The following is a 26,294-nucleotide window of genomic DNA, read 5'->3' as shown; positions in this document are numbered from 1 at the left end:
TGGCCTCTGTAACAGGGCTGAGGCTGTAAACACACACACACACACACACACACACACACACACACACACACACACACACACACCTACCCCCCCCCCCAGTAAATCTCTTGTTAAATATTTATTTCCTTCTTTTATAAAAGGACCTTTGTATTTGCTGGGTTTGGTTAATCACTGAGCCCCAGATGGAGATTTGCAGAAGTAAATGTTATGCCCTTTTCGTGACACATTAAAAAGTAAAGTGCATCCACAGCTGTGACCTTGCCATCCTCGTCAGCGATCAGTTATCCACATAACAATGGCATCAGTTCCGCCACTGAGCCGCTGGCATGCTGAGAAGCTGTCTTTTGCTCTGGAAGGAGCTATTATAACCTAAATTTTGCTAAGGCAATGTGGTTCCACTATCTTAGGTATGCCCTCATTTGCAACACTGCAGGAATACTGGTAGGTGGAATTTGCCCTTTATAGTTAAAGGAGCCAAAATGGGAGCCTCTTTTACCTTTTTCAAAAATGTGCTCCTCTCCTGCTGCTGTTCCTATCCTCTAGAACAGGCATAGGCAACCTTCGGCTCTCCAGATGTTTTGGCCTACAACTCCCATGATCCCTAGCTAACAGGACCAGTGGTCAGGGATGATGGGAATTGTAGTCCGAAACATCTGGAGAGCCGAAGGTTGCCTATGCCTGCTCTAGAACTACAATACACTTGATCTTAGCCAAAAGGCTGAGAATGAATGGCGCTATTTAGCGGGAAGAAACTCCAATGAAGATCCTCGTTATTGCATATTTACATGGCTGTTTATTTGTATATATTTTAAAATTTTATATATGGATATTTTATGATGGCCTATATTTGTAATGCCTAATAACGGTTTGGCGAAGTAAGTAAATCCTCTTGAACTATCGTATTTTTCCATATATAACATGCCCCCATGTATAAAACGACCCCTATTTTTTTGAGCCCAAAATTAAGAAATAAATTTATTTATATATTTAATTGCAACATTCCATGTATAAGACGACCCCAAATTTTAAACTTCAAAAAATTGGGGGGGGGGAATATAGCCTTATACACAGAAAAATACAGTATATACCAGGCATAGGCAACCTTCGCCCCTCCAGATGTTTTGGACTACAATTCCCATCATCCCTGACCACTGGTCCTGTTAGCTAGGGATCATGGGAGTTGTAGGCCAAAACATCTGGAGGGCCGAAGGTTGCCTATGCCTGGTATATACAGATACAGCAGCTATACCTCTTCACAGTATTGGGAGTCAGAGAGGGCATGCCCCCTTACTTACAGTAAGTAAGCTGTTGTTTTTAGGAGGGAGAATGATGCTTTGAATAACTTGGGGTGAGGAGAAATTAGGGTTGGGTCTTGTGGATTTCCATAAGGCCCCTCTGCCTTTCTCTCCATAACTGAAACACTGCTTTCCCCGCATTGTTTATCCTATTCCATCAAGATCCTGGAAAATGAATAAGTTGAATAATGTCTCCTGCGTGAATGCTGAGCTATGGGAATTTCCCACGCTCCATCTGTCACTTAACTATGCAGAGAGTGCAGCAACTTTTCCTTGGTGGTTTGGACAAGCACAGGGTGGGGCAGGGGAACATCTCTGACTCGTAACTGCTTTCTTCTAGAGAAGATGAATGCCTGAATGAATCCACAGTATAGAACACTTACTTTGATGCAACATTAGATGCTAATTAATTAGCCAGCATTGTATGATCTCCAGATATTGTGGACTACATTTCCAATCTTTCCTTATTGTTGGCCATGCTGTTTGGTGCTGATAGTTGTACCCTGAAACATCTGGAGGGCATCAAGTTGCCTATCACTGGGAGGATATCTAGTTTGCCTGGGACATTAAACAGAGGAGACGGTGTTGCCGTTAAGGCCCTCAAACGAGCACCCAGAGTGCCAGAGATAATGAGGGCGATGACACATAAGTCTCTCGCCGAAGAATTGATGCTTTTGAATTATGGTGCTGGAGGAGACTCTTGAGAGTCCCATGGACTGGAAGAAGATCAAACCTATCCATTCTCAAAGAAATCAGCCCTGAGTGCTCACTAGAAGGACAGATCCTGAAGTTGAGGCTCCAGTACTTTGGCTACCTCATGAGAAGAGAAGACTCCCTAGAAAAGACCCTGATGTTGGGAAAGATGGAGGGCACAAGGAGAAGGGGACGACAGAGGATGAGATGGTTGGACAGTGTTCTCGAAGCTACTAACATGAGTTTGGCCAAACTGCGAGAGGCAGTGAAGGATAGGCGTGCCTGGGGTGCTCTGGTCCATGGGGTCACGAAGAGTCGGACACGACTGAACAACAGTGACACATAAGTCTGGTGTCTGCACCTGGGCTAACATGGGTGTGCCAGGGCCCTGGGGGCTGATGCTAGTTGCTGCAGCATTCTGCTTCTTGTTGCTTTTAATTAATAGGGGGAAACCCGCTTGCCATGTACATGGTTACAGAATCCTGTTTATTATGTCAACTTCAAAATATATCAGTGTTAACTGCAACTAACTGGTGCTTATTTCCAAGTAAATGTGTTTATCAACAGAGGCGAGCCCCATTTTACCCCTATTGTTAACAATGGTGCCGTGATTTAAGTATGTTTCAAATGCAAAACTGCACATGCTCAGAATATTTATTTCTTCTTTAGCAGACTTGGCAAACTGGTTTTTGTTTGTTTGTTTGTTGCTCTGTGGAATGACAGTGAGGCGTGGGAGGAAAAATGCCCATTGTATGCTTCATAACTGAAGTAATACACATGGCTGTCTAAGGAGGCCTCTGAAATGACCTAGCTGCACCACTGAGAGGAGATCAGTCCTGCTGACTGGAAGCAGATGAGTGCAGGGACTGAGTGATTCTATTGCCGGTCCTTACTTCTGAGAGATGGCTGCCTATATACCTCATGTTTTGCACAAGGCGCCAGTTATCAGGGGCCAGAGCTGGCTTCTCTAAGTAGCCAAGACAGACAGCGGCAATAGTGGAGGAACATCCCATTGCCTTCACTCCCCCATGCCTGGCACTAGTTTATTTCCTCAGCTTGAAGAGAGCTGCAGCAACATTATTTTACTGAAGTAGTACTGCAGGATTTAGACTACTGATCTCCCCTGACTGGACTGGATACACTCTGGTGAGTTTATCAGTTCTTGTATGTTGCATTTTGCACCTAATACTAGAGTATCCTGTCCAACTGGCTGTCTTAACCTAGTACCAGATTTCTTCTAATCTTTTCCCGTATTCCCCCCCCCCATGGAAAACCTTGAAGACTGTAACCTACTGAATGCTGCTACTCCCCCGGCAAACATCCATTGAAACAAATAGGGTTTCTGTGGGATCAATAATCATGGTAGAATTGGTGCTTGTAAAATTCTAAATATTGAACATTGAGAGTGGTATTTGTGGCGCTTTCACATATAGAATAACAGGGTTTGGGGTTAATATCTCAATATATGCTCTCTAGGCGTGTGGGGTAGAGTTTACATTTGGGAAAGGATGGACACTTCAAAAATTCTTTGTCTTGGGGGGGAACAAACCATTGGCTTTTGGAAAGAAGGCAAAGGAACTAGGCCTATGCTTTTCCTCTTGCGCCCTTGTGCACCATGGGAACGACTTTCTTGCCTAATGTGGAAAACAAAGTGTACCTATATTCATCTGTCAAAGTGGTGGAAGGTATGCACCCATTACATGTAATGAATAAAAATACTGCCTGTGCCACGCAAGTCCCATAATATCCAATACTTCTTCATTGCCTGGACTGCTAGACTGGATAACTGAGTGAATTATATATGGTGTGTTTTGTAAGAGATTGCCTTGCTCTTTTCCATTCTTCTGGTGTTTGTTTCCTTTTTCTTCAGCAATGTTTTCTGGCTAATTTTCAGACTGATGTTTTATCTTACTCCATGTTCTTGTTTTTTTTGTTTGTTTGTTTTTAGGAGCCAACACCACATCATGGGATATACTTGGGCCTGAAAGCCTGAGGAGTTATCCGTAACAAATGTATGATCTGTGAGGTGTAACTGTGGGGCAGTCATTCTGGGCTTTCACTTCTTCTCCCTTTAAAGGCGCAGGAGGGGATATTAGTTTGCCTATGCACATTAATTTCAGCACATGCATCTTCAATTTTCCCATTACTAGCCTGGAGTATTAGCTGGTTATGTGAATTAACTTACAGACAGTTGAGCTCTTGCAAAGCCCTCTTTTTGACCAACCAGATTAGCTCAACTGCAAACATGTGCTGTCCTTGATGTACTGCCCTAAATCATGACTCTGTGATGCCAAATTGTTCCTTAGAGTGTAAACCTGTCAGCTGGACCTGTTTAGAGTTTTATTCGCATAGATCCTGGATCCTGCTTAATGAATATAATGCCAGAGGTTTTGCACTCCAGCAGTAAAATTTTACAGTTCTTCTGTATCTTCTTGTTTTGTACAGCTTGTATGTAATTGAGGATACAGCGTACAAAGATAGAGAAAGGAGTATGATGGCTATTAACTGAGAATTGGCTTGGGTCCTGCAATGTAAACTAAAGTACTTGATTCAAACAAAACCAGGATTCAAATCAAGCCTTGGTTTTATTCCTTATTCCAGAAATCTCTGCCCCACAGAATATGATTGATGTATCTTATGTCAAATAGCAGAACTCCAAAATGTCACTTATATTTGGAATTCTAATTTGGCTGCTTTACCAGTAAAGCACATTTGTTCAAGTGTATGCACACACACACACACACACACACGTGCGCGCGCACACACACACGCGCACACACACACACGCACACACACTTCACTTCTCCTTAAAGCATAATACAGTTTTGAGTTTCAAAATAGACTAAACCATTAGGGCCAATGTAACAGTATTTTTTTTCATTAAGGAAATAACCATGGAGGCACAGTCCCATAAGGTTATATAGCTGGCAAGGTTTTGTTTGTTTTGGGTTGTTTTTTTTCCAAAAAAAATATTAGTTCAGCTGTGGCCCAGCGGATACTTAATGGGGTGGGGAGTTGGGTCATCTGGCAAGGCTGGACTGGACCCTGCTTACATTTGTTCAGTTCTGCCCATCCTTTTAAGGACTGCAGCTGATTTTCACCAACTTACATAGACACCAAGGACTAGAACAACAAGACAGCAGAAGCATATATAGATAGAACTGCCTGCTGCCTTTGGCAAGGAATAGCTGGGGAGATCAGAGCCGTGTTTCCCATTGGGCTTAGTGGCGCGTTGCACCAGGGTGCTGGCCTCTCAGGGGCGCCCCAGCGAGTGGGGGAGCTGCGCGGCTTTGCTGGGGGGCGTGCAGCTTGCCTCCCAAGTCTCCACAGGAGGAGAGCGATCCCTGCAGAGGCTTAGAATAGAAGCTGCGCCCCACCAACTATATGGCTGGCGGGCATGCAACTTTCTTCCCAAGCCTCCGTGGAGGAGAGCAATCTCTGCAAAGGCTTGGGGAAAGGTTGACAACTGTAAAAATGGGGGGGGGAGCGTGCTGGAGGGATCTTTGCACCATGGCGCTGGATATGCTTAAAACGGGCCTGGGGGAGATGTGCAGTCCAAGGCCAGAATGGGAGGGAAGAGTGCAAATGAGGATTAAGTTGCATTGGTAGAACAGTGGGCCTCTCAGCTGGACGGCTGCAGGTCAAGACTGTGGAATATTGCCAAGCTGCAAGGGGAGCATATATCTCAGCTAGAAAGGAGTGCTGCGGGTCAGAATTGAGATGCATTAGCAGAGACGTGCAAAGGAAGGTTGTTGACAATCTGTCTGGCACTAACCCATGCTCTTAAGTCCTCACTGGCTTGATTTTCAAGGCAGGTTATTTTTCTTGTTTCTTAAAACAACAACAACAACAACACTGCATCCTAGTTTACATTTAGTTTTCCAGTTTTTTTCCTTCTCAATTTGTCCTTTACTTATTTTCTTCTTTCTTTTTGCTGCTGCTGTTTTGGATTGCTGAAGGAATCCAAGCTAGCACATTCCTTCCTGAAGGCAGAATGAGCACGGCTAGCTTAGTTCTGTTCCTTTTGTAAATCCCATATATGTTCAGGTAATTGACTCTAAGTAAGATTTATGTTTCTACAGTTGTAGCATAAAAACAAAAGGAAAAGCATTAGTTTTGCAGAGGGGAGGATGTAACAAGCACGTGTTTATACACCATATGCTGCATGCATATTTAGGAGGCTGCAGAGTTTTATGAAGATGAGATATTGTGATCTATTGTAGCCTCATGGAACATGTGAATAGGCAGTAGCTCCATTGTTGTGTAGGACACAGCCTGGTTTATGTGACCAAGTGACTCAGAAGGAAAATTTGCTATGGGAACATCAGGCACCCATTCACCTAGTCAACTCATTACTATCCATGATTTTACTCTTTCATTGTGGATTCAGAACATAGGCATTCTAGAGGCAATGTATTATTTCAAAAAGATGATGTGGGGAATCTGAGCAAAAGGTCTATATGCCCCCCCTTTTTTTACAGAGCATTTGGCCACACCATTTGGCCAACATTCAATTATTAGATTTGGGGGGTTATGGTATGAAACATGGCTGGCATGCATGTCTATGGTATGGTAAAGGTAAAACACATTAAAAAAATTGAATCATGTTATTAGGGAAAATATAGAGAGAGTTTGGGAGGAGTATAAAAACCTGTTAGAGAGAAAAATACCTTTATGGCTGTGTGTATCTTCATCAGTCCAGAAGCTTCAAAATCAAGGAAACTTCAAAAACTAGCAAGCCTCAATCTTCAAAATTTCAAAATATTCTGACTGAGTAACACAATAATACAACATGAGGGTTGGAGATTTCAGTATAATCTTCCCTCCCCCCTCCCCCCCCCTCTCTCTCTCTCACACACACACACACAGAGAGCGCTGCTGCTAATCCTGAGTCAAGGAGTTATATTTTATACAAAGATGGTGTCGCGAAGGATTGAGTGATATAAGTAAATGAATAAATAAATGAATGAATTTAAACAGCAGTAGTTATTTGAGTATCATCTCCAGCCAAAACAAATATGGTAAAGGACTTGCACTTTGTGAAGGTGAAGCTTTGAAGAGGAAGGTGGCAAACACAGAGGAGTGGAACCAATTAAAAGCTATTTGAAGACTCCTCAGCCCATTGTATCTGTTCTTAGTTGAATCCCACCCTAAGTGTGCATAATTTTCAAGCATTGAGCAAATAGGTTAGGCTGCAGTTCAGAGCCCTGATCCACTGTGCTGTTGCTGTTGTTTTAGATTGGGTGGTGGAGGTCTTTCTCTGCCAAGCCCAAAACAGCTCTGCCTGCCTCTGCAGCATCACTACTGTGCAGAGGGAACAAGCATCACTCTTTGGGCATGGAGCTTCCTGTTCAACCCACCAAAAGATGTAGGTAGGTGGCAGCACCACTGCCGGCATTCCTGTGGGTGGTAGTTCAGAGGTAGTGGCTATGCTGCTTCATCATGCCCCACTGATGCCAGGCTGGGGTTAGGATTTCTCTGCCCCCTGGTCTGCTGAGAGCAAAATGAATTACTCCCTAGTAAATGCGCTTAAGATTCAGATTAGAGTCACAGGATGAAGAAACGGGTCTTCACTAAATTTGATTCTGATGCATAAGAGACATTTTAAAGTTTACATTGAAGGTGTGTGTTCCTTTACACAAAATATTATTTATTGGGCCAACTTCCTCTGCTTTCTCCAGGTGAATTCTAGAACTCAATTTACTCTACTCACATTTCAGCAGAGGGGAGGGACAAGGAGATTTTAGTGATGTGGGTGAGATTCACAGCAAGCTCCAGTAGCTCCTGCTCCTGTATATATTGATAACGAGATGGGATCATGTCCTAGATACACATGCCAATCCTTTTATGTAAGAAAGTGACAGTTTGATAACATTGCTGTAGTTACTATGAGATATAAATATAAAATAGCTAGTTAAATGCTCCTACTTTTCCATAACAAGAAGACATGATAGAACCATTGAATTGGCTAGAGATATATGTTCCACTTAGAAATATTAATTGTACCAGATTTGAAATGTTGTGAGGAATGTCCATCCTTAAACGTGTATGAAATAGGGCTGCCATATGTCCAGAATTTCTAGGACGTAGCCGGGATTTGGCCAGTGGAAACAGTGCCCGGGTGGAAATCACTTTAATGTCCGGGAAAATAATTTAATAAAAATCTGGACATATGGCAACTCATGTTGGAAGTGTAGATTTTGGCAAATTTCCATGAAAATAGCTCCAAACCTTTCACTTTTTGAAATATGGCAACCCTAGTATGAAAGCTAATTTAGTTGCTTCTTCCTTTTGGCCCACCATTTGTGCTGTCTTACATTTTCAGCTGACATTTCTTTATTTTTCTTGTACCTCTGGTCAATTTTATTGCCTTTCTCTGTACCTTCTCCAGTTCTATTATATCATTTATAATGTGTTGCAGAAAAGCAGGTAAACCATATCCTGCATCAGTTAGGTATTTAGTAACTGAAGAAGTGCATAGATAATACTGCACTGAGCTCCTTGGGTTTGGCAAAAGTTTTCATTGCTCCTTGCTGTCAGTTGCAAAAGCTAATAAAAAAGATGTCCCAGAACAAGGAAAATTCTATTCCAGTGCTAAGTATGAAATTCATGACAACATGTAGTCAATTATTGGATAGGCTAAAGGATGGTTCTTGTGGTGAGAAAGTGAGAATTTGTTTAAGTTATTCAGAGATATTACTGGTTGTTTATTGAATTTGAGAATATATTAGGATAAACTTGAGAGTTGTGAAAGGGTTTGAAAGATATTTACATAGTTCTGTAGGTTGCCGTTTCTAGAGGTGTTATGTGGTTATTTTTAACCGGCCTTTTTGTTTCTTTCTTGCCATATGCTTGAGTTATATTTTAGGTTATCTTCAATGGTAAGTGAGCGTTTAATTTTTAATTTATTTTTTTAAAAAATATAATTTATTACATTTATATCCTACCTTTCCCTTCAAGGTGGTGCATATGATTCTCCTCTTCCTCATTTTACCTTCACAACAACTCTCTGAGGTAGGTTAGGCTTAGAGGCACTGACTGGCATAAGATCAACCAGTGAGCTTCTGCAATCTGTCTTGCTTTCTAATGAGAAAAATTGGAACACCATTTTTGATTCTGACAAATGCCAAAAATTGGGAGGTACATCAAACTTTGAAGCCATACATTTTGGCACAATGTAGTTTCAGATTCCACTGTTAAATAGCCCCAAACATACTGGTACCTACCCCCTCTATTCCTTGAACTAGGAGTCCTGGCAGGGTAAGTCTTACATGCACACAAGTTATAGATAAAAAAATAAAAATATCCTTTAAAGCAATTTGATGCTTCAACGGAATGTCAAACAGGTGTGACTGTGACCATGGGGGAGGGCAGGCTTTATGTTGGGGCGGGGGGGGGGCAGAACTGAGTTATCTGCAGTGCAATTGGTCAGTTAAGTATTTTTTATTTATTTATTTGATTTGGTGGGGGCAGTTAGCCCCCTGCTCCCCCTGCCCTGGCTACTCCCATGCTTGTGACTTTACGATAAAAGTAAATTGGAGCTCCCTACATCTTTTGTAATATACATTCCTCGAAAAGATACACCTGCAAAGGAACTTTTACTATTGCCATGGAACAATCCAAAAAGAACGTACAGAGAAAGAGATGCATTGTTCTAACCAGCACTACAGTAAAAAAATAAAAATAAAAATGTTGGCATATTTTCAGTGGGAAGTTGGCATGGTGTTTTTCAGTGGGAAGTTGGCATGAAGAATTAAACGGATTTTGGTTCATTTTGACAAATTTCCACCTCCGATATTAAATAATGAAGATCACGGTGATCTCATCGCCTTATCTAATCTATCACCCAGTAATTTTCAATACAGCAGCTGCCCTATTTCTGAAGCTGGGCCAAGGCTATTTCCTCTGTGCCGCCCCTATAGCTCTGCCTGTTGCGGGCGGCGGCGGCGGCAGCGGATCTTCGTGCCAGGCAGCAGCTCGTGAAGCTGAACGCCGTCAGATCTGTTGCCGCGGCAACCTCGGCGCTCTCGGCCCCTCCCACCACCTTTGCCTCCAACTCTGTCGTATTTAAAAGGCGTCTGACGCGGTATGAGCCGGCCGACGGCTCGTCGCCGCAATGCATTCTGGGCCTCGGCAAAATGGCTGCCTCCTTGGTGCGTTGCTGCTGAGGAGAGTTTGGCTGTCCGGCAACCCGGGACGTTTTCATTTTAAGCTTCCCGAACCCCGCTGTTTTGGGGACTTTTCTTTACGCGAAGAGGAGCCATCAGCTGTCCCGAGACGGGGGACAGGATGGGACGAAGTGGTCGCCCGTCGCGGCAGCCGGGCACAGGGCAAGTACCTCCACGGGGGTAGGACGTTACTTCTCGGCCACGAGAGACCATAAGCTTTCGGAAACAGGCCCAGTCCCTGCTCCTGAGCCCGACTGCACCGCCAAGGGCTGGACTTTGTCGTGAGTGAGCCCCCTTTCCCCTGCATCCTCTCCGAGGATAAGGATAGCCGCGCCTGGAGCAGAGGCGACTTCGGCTAAAGCTGCAAGCTTCATCTTTGCTTCCTATTATTTTGTCTGTAATAGGACAGACATCCCGACCCCACGTTCTTAAGAGTTCTGCCTTGAACAGGGTACTACGTTGTAAGCCTATCCCGCTCTGACGGTTCCCTTGTGGCAAGAATCCTGTGCTAGGAATCTCCATATTTGAATCCAGAGTAGACCCGCTGAAACTCTGTACATCCCCCTGCAAATTTTGCCTTAAAGAGGACTTAGCTGAACAGCAGTTCTCACGAAAAACTCCCACTGTTGCTAGAGATACAAGAGGTTCCTAATCTGATTCTCCACCCTGGATAAGAACTTTTGTCTCTCAACGTCTCTTACATTGCCTGCAGTCTGTGTGGTATAAGTCGTCAACTTTAACCTAAACAAGACTACCAAACATCCTGCTACTATAGTAGTATTTACATATTGCCCATTGATTTGCAATGTTTAGACCACTTGGCTAGATTCCCAATCTTACGTCACATTCTTCTACCGAAAATAGTTCTATGCCCATCTTCTAAAACTTTATTCTGAATGAATATTCATTGATATCATTTCTGCTGGGTTATGTCATAATTTCTGTTGTGACCAAGATCCGCATAACTCCCTAATTCTGAGATAACGGTGACAGTGAACTATATCTTATTCCTGAAGAAGGCAACAACAACAACAACAACAACAACAAAGGATTTACATACATATCTCTGACCCATGAAGCTAGACGGTGATAATCCATTTGCTATCAGATACTGTTAGTTGTCCCTTGTTTAAGGATTGCATCACTCCTTAAATTTTCTCATCCCAGATAGGAAACCCCCAGTTGCTGAGCAGGGAATATTGCAACACTCTCTGGAACAGTAGCACTTGCAAATCCACTTTGAAAACGGCTCCTTTCTGGCAAACAGCTCCTTCCCAGAAAACATCTGGGAACAAGAATTGCCAGATTCTTTTGTCCTTCCAACTACTTTTTTCTGGAGATTGTGTTGGAGTGGAGGTTTCTGATCCCTGGTTACGTTGTTTCCTTTTCTTCTGATGGAGTCTGACATGCTGCAGTCCCCCCTCCTAGGGCTTGGGGAGGAAGATGAGTCGGACATGACTGACTGGAATCTGCCCTTGGCCTTCATGAAGAAGAGGCACTGTGAGAAAATTGAGGGCTCCAAGTCACTGGCTCAGAGTTGGCGGATGAAAGACCGGGTAAAGATATATAGTAGCAAATTTTATTTGAAAGAGATACTCTAATTTTATTCTTTGCTTGCTTGAAGTCGGCACGTTGTCCTTGGGTACACCCCTGGAGCGTTATAATTTTGTTTAGCTTTGAATACTTATTAAATTGCTACAGTTATGTTGATAAATTATGAATTTGGTTAAATAATACGTCAAATTGTTTGTCATTTGTCTCCAGTCTTATGCATAAAAGAAAGAAAGCTAGCTGTCTTGGAGGGGATTTCACCTAACAAAACTGTCAGTGGAAGCCCCCTGAAATTGGTTTAGGGAGGTCAGGAGAACCCTCCAGAATATTGCATGGGGTGGGCATGGGAATTGTTCCATCTGACAAGCTGATATAGTTGCACAGACAGGATATTCAGCGTAGTGTGACACTAAATTCCACCCTTGGTTCATTAGAAAAAGCTCCACAGTTGTATAATAATCAGGTTACACATAACTGTTTATTTAAATAATTAAAAATGTTGAGGTGTTGGAATCTAAAAAATAAAAGGTAGAAATAAGATGTAATGATAGTGATAGTGAGAAGGCAGTTTTTTTTCTATGAGAAAATTAAAATTAAAAGGCCTTACATGACCGCCTATTTAACGACATCATAAAAGGGCCCCCCCAAAACCTTGACCTCTTCCAAAATGGTCTCTATCCCGAAACCTCTCAAAGATAGCCTCAAAATAGAATCATACCACCCAATTTCATTGATAAACCAAGACTACAAGATATGCACATCAACCCTAGCTAACTGCCAAAAATCCTTCTTCACAAACTAATCACCCCGAACCAGGCAGGCTTTGTCCCTGGTCGCAACATAACAGACCCTGTTAGGAAACTACTGAATCTGATGGAACACAGCAAAATGACGGATCATGTCCCTAGACACCCTTAAAGCCTTTGATTGCTTAGAATGGAAATATCTATTAGCAGTATTAACTAACATGAAATTTGGCCCCAACTTCCTACAAACCCTCAAACAAATTTGCTCCCAAGCCTTAGCAAAATGTAGAATTAACAATATGGGCTCCAATACCATAGCAATCCAAAGAGGCACAAAAAATGGATACCCACTGTCTCCCTTCCTATTCATCTTGGCCCTGGAACCCCTAGCAATCTGACTCCAAGCAGCCCCAGATATCAAGGGTGTGGAAATAAAAGGTAAAACCTACAAACTAGGGCTCTCTGCAGATGACATGATGGTCACAACACCAGACCCCATAACACAGCAACCACCCTAATTAAAAAACTCAACACATTCGCAATGGTGTCGGACCTACAAGTTAACTTTGCAAAATCTGAGGCTATGTGCTTCAAACCGCCCCCCCCCCCACTCAAAAGGAATTCACCAACATCATAAAGATAAAACTCTGCTGCACCAAATTCAGGTACCTAAGGATTCAAATAACCAGAAACCTCAACAAACTATACCTCCACAATTACAAGTCCCTGTGGTGACAAATCAACAGAGACTTGAGGAAATAGAACAACACCAACTTCACCCTTTCAGACAAAATAGCCATGATCCAAATGATCACCCTCCCAAAACTAGCCTATTTATTCCAAATCCTCCCAATCTGGATCCCCCCAAACCAACTCCAGAAAAACTACACTTGTTTATTTTCTCACACAAAAAGCCAAGAATAAGCCCCCAATACCTGCTTCCCCAGCCACTCTGGATGGCTCCCAAACGAATGTTAAAACAATACAGCGTTAGATATTAAAAAGGTCCCTAAACAGTGCTGTCTTCAGATGTCTCTTAAAAATAGGATAGCTGCTTATTTCTTTGACATCAGATGGAAGGGTGTTCCACAGGGTGGGCGCCACTACCGAAAAGGCCCTCTGTCTGGTTCCCTGTAACCTCACCTCTTGCAATGAGGGAACCACCAGAAGGCCCTCGGTGCTGGATCTCAGTGTCCGGGCTGAACGATGGGGGTGGAGACGCTCCTTCAGGTATACAAGACTAATATGAGTATTATGAGTCTCTGGTTATAATATTGGAATAGTTATTGGGTAATTTTATATTATGCTCTTTTGCAAGATCAAATTATCTAAGTATTGAGTTAGTTGATACATTTACTTTTTATAATAATAATAAATAAATAATAAATAAATATTTTTTTAATTATTTATACCCCGCCCATCTGGCTGGGTTTCCCCTGCTACTCTGGGCGGCTTCCAACAGAATGTTAAAATGCAACAATCTATTAAACATTAAAATCTTCCCTAAACACGGCTGCCTTCAGATGTCTTCTAAAAGTCTGGTGGTTGTTTTTCTCTTTGACATCTGGTAGGAGGGCGTTCCACAGGGTGGGTGCCACTACTGATAAGGCCCTCTTGTAACTTGGATTCTCGCAGTGAGGGAACTGCCAGAAGGCCCTCGGCACTGGACCTCAGTGTCCAGGCAGAATGATGGGGGTGGAGGCGCTCCTTCAGGTATACTGGACCGAGGCCATTTACTATCGCCTATTTTTTAATTCAGAACATAATCCAGAGTTTATATAGCACCAATTTGGAAGACACTGTTTTTAATTTACCACTGTTGGTGCTCTGCAGAGAGGGCAGAATGCAGGTTCTGGGGTTATATCATAAGAGGTTTTGGATCAAGTGGATCCAAAGCTCTCCTATTCCTTTGGCACACAGCCTTGATGGGAGAGAAGAATGCCAGCCTTGTATTGCTTCCCCTTCTTAGCAGCTCTCTTGATTGGGTGGATCTGTGGCCACAGCTTTTCCTTTCCGACCCCTCATTAGATTAATCCTCCCGTATGTAATTCTGCATATATAATATACAATAGATTCTGAGTAAACCTGTTAGCGATCCAGTGATAATGCTGTAACACTAACCTCATGACAATAAATTGTAATACTTTCTTAAAATGATAGTCAGTTTAGCAGTGTTTTTTTGCCTGACTGACAACCTGAAACCTTATGGAATAATTTTTCATTGTGCTGCTGTTTGGTGGCACAGTTCCATTTTAAGAAAAAGTCATTGATAAATCTAAACAACATAGTTAAGTATTCACTACTCTTTGCCCAGAATTCTGTAACTTAGTAGAGGATTTGCTCTTCGTAGCCTAGATCCAAAGTATCTGTATGCGATGAGAATGACACTCCTTTGATCTATTATTTATTCAAAGAATCTTTTTTTATCACACAGAGTAGGAATTTCACTTTGAATGTGGAATTAAATCTCATAGTTCTGGTAGCAAAGACTTCATTAAAATAAAAGGGTCTTGAATGTGTTGGATTTTTACTGACAAGTTGCTACCAAAGTCAGAGCTTTAAAATTGAGCCACATTTACTTATATTGATTTTTAAAACAGATAGGAAGCAAAAAATAAATATCTGGTTGTAGTGGTTTCATTTTAACAATCCCCCCTCCCCCGCCGGTTGCCTCATAACCTGCCAAGTGAGAATTAAAACATTCCCTTCATGGGAACAGGCAGACCATGGGTTTCTATGGAAAATGAAAAGAATAGAAAGGGCTGTTTTAATGGACTAATAGTGCTGACTGGTGTCTGAATGACACAACATCTTCCTTAGAGCCAACAATAATGGATGGATTTACCTGCCATTTCAGTATCAGAACTATGAATAGAAACCTTCACATTTCAAATGATTATTGCTGAAGGTTATAATAGTCCTGCTGGTTTATAGCCTGACCTTCCTTCCTGGCCAGTACAAGTCTTCCTGTTTTACCTTTGGTTGGGGTTTTTGAGGTGGGGTGGACTTGTTCAAATACTGTTGGTAAGGGGGTGGGAAATAACAGCAATTTTGTAGAGAGGAAGGCAGGTGTTTCTTAAGGATCATTGCTGCCTACCCCCCCCCCCCCAAATAACCACATTGTGCTGTACTCTACCCTTCTCCATTCAATGACTGGATAATGCATTGTAGTACCCGCTTTTCTTGTCCCCTGGTCACAGAATCATAGAATGGTACACGTAGGCCACATCCCCGAGATTAAGAGTCTCTTGCTCTACCAGTGGAGCTATCCCAGAAGTACCTTCTCTTTTATTCCATTGAGGTAGCTGATAATAGTAGCTGGAACTCATGTTAAAATATATTTATAAATTGTTAGTCAGTACATTGTCAATACATTGTGTTTCTTTTTGTGAAATATTTTAGAGAGAGCTCAGATCGTATAAGCTGCCTTTTAAGGTAAAGGTAGGCAATTTTTTAAAAAAAAAACCCCAATCCTGGCTTATGTTTTGAAGTAAGATTTATAAATGCAGATATTACTTATGAGTAAGCAGTTTTATGTATACACTGCAGAATGGTTGAAGAGACTATAGTTTTATAATGTTGTTGTGTTGTTGCTTTTTAAACTCTTCCTACCATAGAATGATATATTTTTAAAAAGACCTAATGATGTTTAGCTATTATGGAGGACTAGACAAACTTCATTGCCGATATGTAGATTTACTCTACGCAACTATGTTGAACTTTCCTGAGCATCTTCATAGTGGTTCAGTCTGTCTTTTATAGTTTCAAGAATGGGCAAGTTGCTGGGCAGGAGTCAGAAAATGGAAAGCATATATACAAATATAGTTTCAATATTGATTGCTTGTTCAGATAAGTGCTTGCTTAGTAAATGGTGAATCTATCAGCTTTGCCATTTATTAAGAGCAATATTTGCATTACCGTCTGTGCTTGAGCATTGCTTAGTTGTTTGTTTTGTTTTGTTTTAGGCAGCCTTTTTCACCCAAGAAAAGGAGGCTGCTGGACCGCTTCTTGCACCTTGCTGGCGAAGGCGAAGGGAGCCTTGCAAACCGAGCCTGTCAGGATCTGATGCTGGGCTCCCGCTGTCTTGGGCAGTGGGGGGCTAGCTCAGCTGGGGAGCAGGAGCCTTTGCGCCCCCCAGCTGTGCAGCAGGCTGGGACCAACTGCATTGGCCCCGATCTGCAAGGCGCTGGGGTGAAAGCACCTCAACTCCTGCTGAAGCTGTTTCACCCGGGCCTTGCAGGCTGGAGTGAATGCAGCTCTTTCAACATCGTGGTATATCACCAAACCGCGATGTTTTTGCTGGTGATACACCGCAATGCTGAAAACCTAATATCGCCCAGCCCTATTGTGGAATGTGGAGGTTGAGAAAGCAAACCAAGCAGTCTCAAGCAGCTGATTGAGGAATCTAGTGCACATTGTCACCATAGCCACAGTGAGAACTGACCTTTCAGGATACATGTGGCTGTGGACTACCTGCAGAGTCATGTGAATTATTAATATTTTTCATGGTTTTGTTCATTTTTTATGCTCTTATTTAATTCATCAGTGCTGAAATATTTGATCTCCTTTTTCTTAAATGTTATCTAAGCCTCTTACAGATTTTTCCCAAGCTCTTTCGGAAACAACTGAGTAAAATGCGGATAGAGTTTATGTGAACATCTTTGATAATTGAAAATACTCTTTAATGCTTTGTTAAGAATAGAATGTTGTTATTTACTTGGACCAGCATACAAACCTCTTTGACTTGAGTCAGGGCCAAATAGCACAACGCATATGTTTTCCTGATGGAATTGCCATTGTGGATAGAGAAGCCTGGGGAATGTCAGGACTTGTTGGTTTGCTGTTGGATTTGTTGATTTTTCTAGACACTTTCACTAGAATGAAATTCCTTAAGTAGGGTATAAAGCGTTACCAAGTTTAAATGGCAGGAGTTCCCCAGCAACGCTTTGTAGTGAAAAGACCCAAGAGGCTCATGGAATGAAGATTCCTTTAAAAATTTTGTATTCTATTCCAGGGACCTCTGAGATGTTAATTATTTGGGAGGGCTGGATGGAAAAAAAGATTGGACTTTGCAGCTTCAGCAGAACCCATCCTATTTCCTTTTTTTAGTTAAAAAAATAGCCCTGTCTTATGCTTTGCAATAAACTTTGAAAGCATCTTTGATCCATTGACTGGCTTTGTGCATGGTGCTGTGAAATCATGTTAACTAGGAATTAGTGTAACAGAACTAAACTGTCAGACTTCTTATGATGGCTTGTTTGAGTTGACAAACTAATAAAAGGTATCATAGGAACACTGGGGTATAAAAAAAAAAGACTTCAGATAATTAGGCTGTAAAGAAATGAAAAGCTATGCTTTATGGACGCCCTAGAAAGAAAGTTTTCAAAGCACACATAAGGCAATGAGGTATCAGAATACAACTAAGCCTGTGTGGTGGTTTAACCAGCAAGGGTTAATATTGTTCCTTTGATAAAGGACAGCTATTATTTGTAAATGATGTACTGATAACAGAGTTGAAACAAAGTAAGCACTGCAAAATTGAGTATTCTGTTGCAAAATGAATTACAACTGGCTATCACTGTAAATAGTTAGGTAATGAATTGAGTAAAATATTAACTGACTGATTAGGTGACTAGATCATGTATTTGTTAATATATAAAAGCAAGTTTGCATTTCACTCCAATCTGATGAGGGCAAAGAGAGATAATGTGTTGGAGAAGTATAGCCTTCCTCCTTCCACTTCCAAAGGCAGCTTCTGAGTTACAACTGTTTGTGTCCTGCCACTGCTCTGTGTGCACACCTACTTCCCCTCTCCTTGTGTTTGGGTATCTAATACCATATATAGCTATAGGTGTGTGGTGTGTATGTGTGTTCATGATACTTTGGCTATTGCCATTGCTGGCATGCAGCTCTTGGAGAGGTGCCAAACCTTCAAGCTGAGCCATGGGCTGAAGAAGATTAGTCACCCCTGCTCTTAGTCAAGCTGTTGTTTCTGCAGCTCTTGTCCAGATGTTGCACAGACAGCTGCGGCCTCTGCTGGAGGATGATCATTGGTTTTGTTTTAAAAATGTAAAAATGCATACCTGATCCCAACCTGATAGTTCTTCTTACTCTACCTACGAATGATGCTTGCTATAGAAGGAATTGCATTCAGAAATTGTTGTGTTAACAACTAACTATAGAACCTATCCATCTAAATATGCTTTTAAGAAGGAATTTTGCTCCAGAATGTTGCCAACATTTTGAGTCATGAAGTATAAATGCATTTTCTTATTTGTTAGGGCCATTATATCTGGAAAACCACTTCAGAATCTGTAAGCAGGAGCTTTCTTGTTGCCTCAGCTTGTTTCCTTGAAATTATTATATTTCAGCACCTTGGAAAAAGGGATCAGATGAAAGGATGTATGAAGTGAGTAATATAATACTGAAGCAGAACGATTTATTTTGAAGGAGTTACCGGTAAATAGCTGTAGTGTGGAGTCCCATACACTCTCTCTCTCTCTCTCTCTCTCTCTCTCTCTGTGTGTGTGTGTGTGTAGAACACAGAAGGGAAATAACCCTATTAGTCTTCAGGAACAGCCAGCTAGACTATTGCTTATCCATGCCAGTTTGGTGTCACTTTTCAGCAAAAAATGCTGCTTTAAAACACATGGAACTGAGGAATAGACAATAAATATTGGCATGCACAATGCTGGTCCCAGATCAGGCACTTGAAGTGAAATATTTATAGATAAGTCAGTGTTAGGTCACAAAGGAAAAGTAGCAAATAAATGGGGGGCGGAAGAAAATATTATTTGGCAGCATGCTTTCTCTAAGAAGAATTATTTGTGCTTGTCCTCTGTCTCAATGGGGAAATCTGTCATGTAACAGGCAGGGTCCCCCCCCCTCCCCGTGTGGTTTTAAGTAGCAGTTTTCCCAGTATATTATTATTACTTTTAATATGCTAATGTTCTCCAACAGTGTTCTCTTAGACTGTCTGAACTCATACCATTCTTGTTTAGTAAGATTGCTTAATAGATAAAACCCAGCACAATAAGCACTTCTAATCCTTCCTAGCAGATTGCCCAATAGTTGTGTTCCACGGTGCACACATGTTAACCTTTGAAATGGCTCTTGGTTTCCAATATGATGGGTTTTATTGGTCTTTTCATGACCTGAATGACTCGTCATAATGATTAATCTTTATTAACACCCTCCCTACCACGCTTGCAGTCTTTTTGCTTTGGGTTATGCTTTTCAATTATGTAAAGAATGCAATATACCGTATTTTTCGCCCCATAGAACGCACCGGACCATAGGGCGCACCTCATTTTTAGAGGAGGAAACAAGGAAAAAAAATATTTTTCCTCCTCTAAAAGCCCTTTTTGTGTTTTTTTTTTTTTTTTGAGGATCAGCTAAAAGTTTTGCAGCTTTTTTGCAAAGGGAAAAGCCCTGGCTTTTTGAGGATCAGCTAAAAGTTTTGCAGCTGTTTTTGCAAAGGCAAAAGGCTTTTTTTTAGGATCAGCTAAAAGTTTTGCAGCTTTTTTTTTGCAAAGGGGGAAAAGCAAAGAGGAAAAGCCCCATTTTTATGAGGTTTAACTCACATTTCTGAAAAATCTTAAGGAAAGGGAGCCATTTCTACAGTTTCCAGACAGATAATCTAATCAGCCAGTCACATGTCCTGGGGAAACAAACAACCTCCCTCTGCAGCACATTCAACAATGGAGGGCGGGGCTGAAAGGGAGCAGGGACTCTTCTCTCTCTCCCGATCTCTTGCTGATCAGCTGCTGAGCGGGGTCCTTTCAACACTCCCTTTTCTCTTTGTAAAATAAAAAGCATGATCCTCTTTTGGCCCCTGGGCAATTCAGCTCCAGGGACCACCATTCGCTCCATAAGACGCACAGGCATTTCCCCTTACTTTTCAGGAGGGAAAAAGTGTGTCTTATGGAGCAAAAAATACGGTAATCCTATTATGGGGTGGATGGAGTAATTCTCCCTGAACTGGGTTTGTTACCTGGTAGTAGGATTATTGTTGATAGTGTACCTTGCATGTCTGGCCAGATCTGTGGAAAGAGGTAGGTAGAGTCGGCTCTGCCCCCCTCCCCACTGTGATTCCTTTTTAAGACCTCAGACCTTTTTAAAACAAGTAACCTTCCTTTTGTAGTTCAAGGGTTGAAGTAGTGAAAAAGACTAGTAGTGGTGGTGGTTATAAATGAGGTTATTTACTGAATTATTTGTATTTTTGTTTAATTTAGTAACAGAAACTGTTGCCCTTTTAAAAAATAATGTGTTGAAGGATTTTAAGAGAATTTATGGGCAGAATATAGGATATGGGCTGCCTTTCTTTCAGTATAATAAGTCTGGTATAGTTTAGCATGGAAACTGATAAAAGGGGTGAGGATTTCCCTACTGTTGATTTGTCATCTTAACAAGACTAAAAAGTGGGATGCTAAATTGAGTCAATAATGTTTGGAGGATGCCTTGGAAGTCAACAGACATCTAGCCTGATAAGCAAAACAGTTAAACAAAAGGAACTAGTAGAGGCAGCTGACTGTGTTTCTTATCATTTGGAAATCTGAGCAGAATACAAGTCTTGAAGAAATGTTGACAAAGGATATAGGGTTGCTTGACAAAGGTATGGGATTCCTGATCAGGAAGTGTTTTGTCTAGCTTTGTGTTGTTGTTTAGTCGTGTCCAACTCTTCGTGACCCCATGGACCAGAGCACGCCAGGCACTCCTGTCTTCCACTGCCTCCCGCAGTTTGGTCAGACTCATGTTGGTAGCTTGGAGAACACTGTCCAGCCATCTTGTCCTAGCTTCATACAGGGAAGCAGTTGTGGCTTAAGAAATGGCTTAAGAAAGGAATTGACCTTTCTTAGATGGCCCCGTGAATTTAGTGGTGAGCAGATCTCCCAGATTGAAGTCTAGCACACTGACTCTTCTTTTTACTGCTTTCTCTTCCTTGGGCTCTCCAAACTGGTTCTGAGGTGCCTCTTTTGAGCTATGTGCTGTCGAAGGTGATGCAGATCTTCCTACAGTACTTGCTTTAGAATTTGAATCTGATGCCTCAAGAAAGACATTCTGTGTTCACTCACTAGTTTCTAACGTATTTACAGTGACTGTAGCTGCATAAACTGCTTACCTTCTATTGTATCCTATCCTAAAGTTGGAAGTGCAGGTAACTGTAGCAGGAATTATAGACGGTCTGCATTTTGAAACTGACTGAGGGAGAGTAATGTTCATACTTGATCTCAGGGTGAGGAGGATGTGGTATGAAACACCAGCTAGCTGGATCTGATTCAGTTTATGATGATCTCCAAGTGTTACATTTTTAATTCATCTTTGGATGATGACTGTAAAATATACTCTTGGAAGATGTCATCAGAGTGGGTCATCCTTGCACATTTCCTGTTTACAATTTGCCACTGTTTGACTCAAGCTGGACAATTTAGTGTGATTAGAAGAGAATCCATGTTCTAGAATGTTGAGATTTTATTTATTTGTGGGATTTACATACCACCTTTTACCATGAGTGGCTTCAAGGCAGCTCACTGTAATAAAACATAGTAAAAAACCAACAACCAGACAAATCCAATATTGTGCTAGCAGACTTCCCACATCCTGTGGAGGAGAGGACTTCACTCATGAATGAGCTTGCACAAGGACAACTTTGGATATAATAAGAATAAGCATTTAGATAATAATAAGCCTCAGTCACATAGAGAACAGCAGCACACTAACAGATAAAAACTATTGCATCCATTAAATCACCATAAATACAAAGCATGAGAGAAAAGGATAGCCTTTGGAGACTAAAAACTTGCCTTAGGTAAGACAAGCACTAAGCTTGGTTGTGATCCAGCACTTATTAAATACATGCTTGTTTTCCCAAGCATTTGCTGATTCTTAATATCAAGCTTTAAGTGATTTTATTCCTACTGTGGCTTTTGTATTTAAAATCTTAATGTATTTATGTTGATTTATTATATATGCCCGCGTGGCTTCCTTCCTTCCTTCCTTTCTTTCTGAAGGGCAAAATTTGAATACTGGTACTTTAAATCAATAAATGGAAGTTAAGAGATGGAGTCAGGTGAAAGGGTTAAATAATTTTGGGTGTACCTACATAAAAGTAGCTTCTTTTTCCACCTACCTGAACTCAAAAAGCTGATAGTCTTCAGAGGCCCTTGTTCAAGTGCTATCTTAATGGGTAGGGAGGTTCATGTGAAAGAAGTCAATTCTTTGAGCATCCTCACTCCAGGCCGCTTAGGGAATTAAACTTTAAAACCAGCACTCTGAATTGTATCCAGAAACAAATTAGAAACCAGTGATTTTTTTTAAAAAACACTGGATTTATGCTGTAGGCAGCATGTGTTAGCAAACTATCCACCGCCTTCTGCACTAGTTTTTGAACAGTGGTAGATTTAAGAGTGGCTGGGGTATAAATAAATTATTATTATTATTATTATTATTATTATTATTATCACCACCACCATCATCATCATCTGAATAGTAAAGCTGATTCTTAAGGGCCAAAATAGAACACCTGGAATACCATTTCCTTCAGCTGATAATTCTTTTAAAAACAGCACTTCTTTCATGTCTAGAGCTTATCTGGATTTCATTACGGTTCATTGGGGCATTTCTCTATCTAAAAATCTATGGATGTTATAATTTTATTGCATCACATGCAGAGTATGAATGACTACCTAAAATAGTTATGCCTGCGCAGTGGACAAAAACACTTCCTCCTTTTAGTTTCTAGAGAACTTTCTTAGTTTATAAGTGGATAACCATTACAGTGGATAACCATTTCTCAGAAAGCTTTGCGCTGAAATTTGCAGGATTTTAATGAGTGGTATTATGGATATTAACATGATTCAGGATATGTTAGAGCTGCTTAAGCTTTTTTTTAATAAACAGTGACCTCTTGACATCCTGTAGAAAAGTTAAGTTCCTCTGCATCCATTGCATAGTAACAAAGCCCAAAGTTGAAATTGTTAATTTGGGGTTCTCATCATCTGTACGCCATAATCATCACAATTATAACAAATACAGGCTTAACATATCTCGCTTTGCATGTCATGAGTCTATCTCATATATTAGTTTCACCTTTTAAGTTGAATTACTGAAAGAAACGAACCTTTCCACGATATTCTAATTTTTTGAGTTTCACATGTAGATCTTATATGACCATGCATATACCATTTGGTAAAAGGAATTTTATAATAGTTTTCTGTTATGTTTAAGTATGTTGACAAAGCTGAGCCTTTGATATAAATAAAATCACACACATTTCTTCTGAAATTGACATGTAAACTGTTCCTTCACAGGTAGTTTAAAAATCTATTTCCTCTAAATTTGTCCATGGTTAGCAGTAGATAATATATTTTAGTTAATGAGCTTTTCTTTACAGCAACTTCAAAAACTATATGTAACTTCATGCAAATTACATGCAGGTTAAATGGCTAATTGGTGCAAGTCCTTTGTTGTGTTCTAATTTCCCATAATTGGCTTGTGGTGATCAATAGCTTGCTTTCCCTTACTGTATAAGATTTTGATAGAAAAGCATGCAAAGGCAGTTTTACATTAACTGGAAGAGAATGTTAACATTATCTCAACAAGTATAGCACTTGAATTTGTTTTACAAGTGTTTCCTTTTAGGTCTGAGAGCATGAGATAAAAAATATTGAACCATCTTCTATTGATGGAAGCATGCCAGCTTTTAATTTAAGGGGGTTCCTTTGATACACACGAAGATTCTCTGTGGCTTGTAAGTTTACATCAGCTGGTGAAATGGGAGACAATAGTTTAATAACTGCAGCATCCTGCTCTCTCTCTCACAAAACCATTGAATTCACACCTAGGTACTAGTCTTTGATTCTTAACATTATCAAACCTAATTTGGTAATGTTGGATAAATAAACTTTTTCTAATTTTTGGGCCATTGTTAGTCATATGATTAGTGTTCTATATAGCTTATATCCATGTTACTAAGAAGTTACTTCTGGGATGATTCTATGGCCCAATGGAGATAGGATCTGCAGATAACTAAGAAACCACTTATAGGAATCTGGCATGGACCCAAATAACAGCTTAGGGCCTAGGTGCTTACAAAGGTGAAGAGGTTAGCTCCCGGTATTTCAAGGTTCCTAGCCCAGAGGAATTTAGAGTTTTTTAATGTAAAAAACTGACCATTGTGCGATATCATAAACTACCTTTTAAACTCAACCTTAAAAAAGCTCCAGTTTGTGTGGTACCGGAGGAGGGAGTGACTGTTATGGAAATATTATTATTTATTAAATTTGTGTACCGCCCTATACCCGCAGGTCTCAGGATGGTTCACAAGATGAAATCACAATATAAATACACAAAATACATTATCAAAATAAAAACAAAAACAACCCAGTAACAACCACCCCTCCAACACATTTTAAAAGGGCATTGGATGTCAGCCAGCCAAAGGCCTGGTTAAAGAGGAATGTTTTCGCTTGGTGCCTATAGATGTAACAACAACAACAACAACAACAACAACAACAACAACAACAACATATTAACAATTTATTATTTATACCCCGCTCATCTGGATGGGTTTCCCCAGCCACTCTATAATGAAGACGCCAGGCAAACCTCTCTGGAGAGAGCATCCCGCAAATGGGGAGCCACCGCAGAAAAGGCCCGTTTCTGTAGAAACTCATCTATAGACCTTTCAGGTACACAAAGCGTCTTTGGATCCTGGCCTTTGTAATGATCATAGACAGACCTTTATTAAATTATTGCAGAATGTCTATGATCTCAGTAGTGTAGTTCCTAGTTTGGTAGGAATGGGGAAGCATTATCTTTAAAAACTGCTCTGTTTAACTGAATCAGTACTAAAAGAGCTAAAAGAAAACTTCCTTTGTTACCTAGCAGTGCCTTTTAAAAAATGAGTACACATAGTAATTTATCCACTAATTTAAAATAAGATTCTGATTTGCACAGAAGATAGATATTTTAGAACCAAAACTTTTTAGAAGATTTAATGTTTATGTATTAAAACGTCTTTTGGTATTTTTGCTAGTGAATACAAGTCAGCACTGGATGTGAGACATGGTTGTTGGATTTTGCTGCTGTAATTGCATTATGTTCCTGCTGTACTAAATCACTGCAGCTCATTAGTAAAAGCAAGCCTGTATTAGTCATAGACCATCACACTTTCTTTAGTAAGAATAAACCGCCAAGTTGTAATGTACTTGAGTGTTAATTAAAAAGTGATTAAGCTATAATGTTGCTTGCTTTCTTGCTGGCTTGGGCGGGCATTGACTCTTGGGAAACACTGTAGCAAAAGAGAAAACATAATAGCTGTGGTGACAAACACTTTAAATTTTTGAACCAAGAAGTCCGAGGAAGGTTTTTAGAACCAATCTCCCAGCTGCCTCCAGAGTTTAGCATAGAATTTCAGATATGCTCTCCAGTGAATTGCCTTTCAGTCTTTTTTTATTATTATTAAAAAAAGAGTTAACAAACTATTATTTTTTCAATAAATAATATTGTTTATTGATTTATAAAAGAGAAATTATACAGGTGAATTGACATTGCAAAATGTTGAAAACAAAGCCTTTCAATATCATACATGGTTCAACGCAACCAAAAAGTAAAGAACAGAAAAAGAATGTTAAAATAATTTTTAAAAATAAATAAAATTTTATTCATATTTGATTCATTGGTGTTCCTTTAGCTAATTGTGAGCCACTTTTAGACTACAACTCCCATCAGCCCCAGCTACCGGTAGCATGGCCAATGATCAGGGATGATGGAAGTTGTACTCCAGCAACATCTAGAGACCCATGCTTGGTACAGAGTGCATTCAAAGGATCCAAGAGTTA

At 40.7% G+C, this 26,294-nt stretch overlaps 1 protein-coding gene across 1 annotated transcript in view; it reads left to right on the top strand.

Annotated features, from left to right (window-relative positions):
• Window positions 1-10,721: 10,721 nt before the first annotated feature.
• The window catches only part of RPTOR (regulatory associated protein of MTOR complex 1), a 312,090-nt gene continuing 296,517 nt past the window's right edge, over window positions 10,722-26,294 (top strand). Inside the window, 1 exon segment of the mRNA XM_033138999.1 lies at window positions 10,722-11,712. Within this exon segment, the coding sequence (XP_032994890.1) occupies window positions 11,551-11,712 (162 nt within the window). The 5' untranslated portion in view covers window positions 10,722-11,550.

The sequence above is a fragment of the Lacerta agilis genome, chromosome 2 (assembly GCF_009819535.1).
Source record: "Lacerta agilis isolate rLacAgi1 chromosome 2, rLacAgi1.pri, whole genome shotgun sequence".
Classification (NCBI taxonomy): Eukaryota; Metazoa; Chordata; class Lepidosauria; order Squamata; family Lacertidae; genus Lacerta; species Lacerta agilis.
This window is presented reverse-complemented; position numbering and strand designations above follow the sequence as displayed.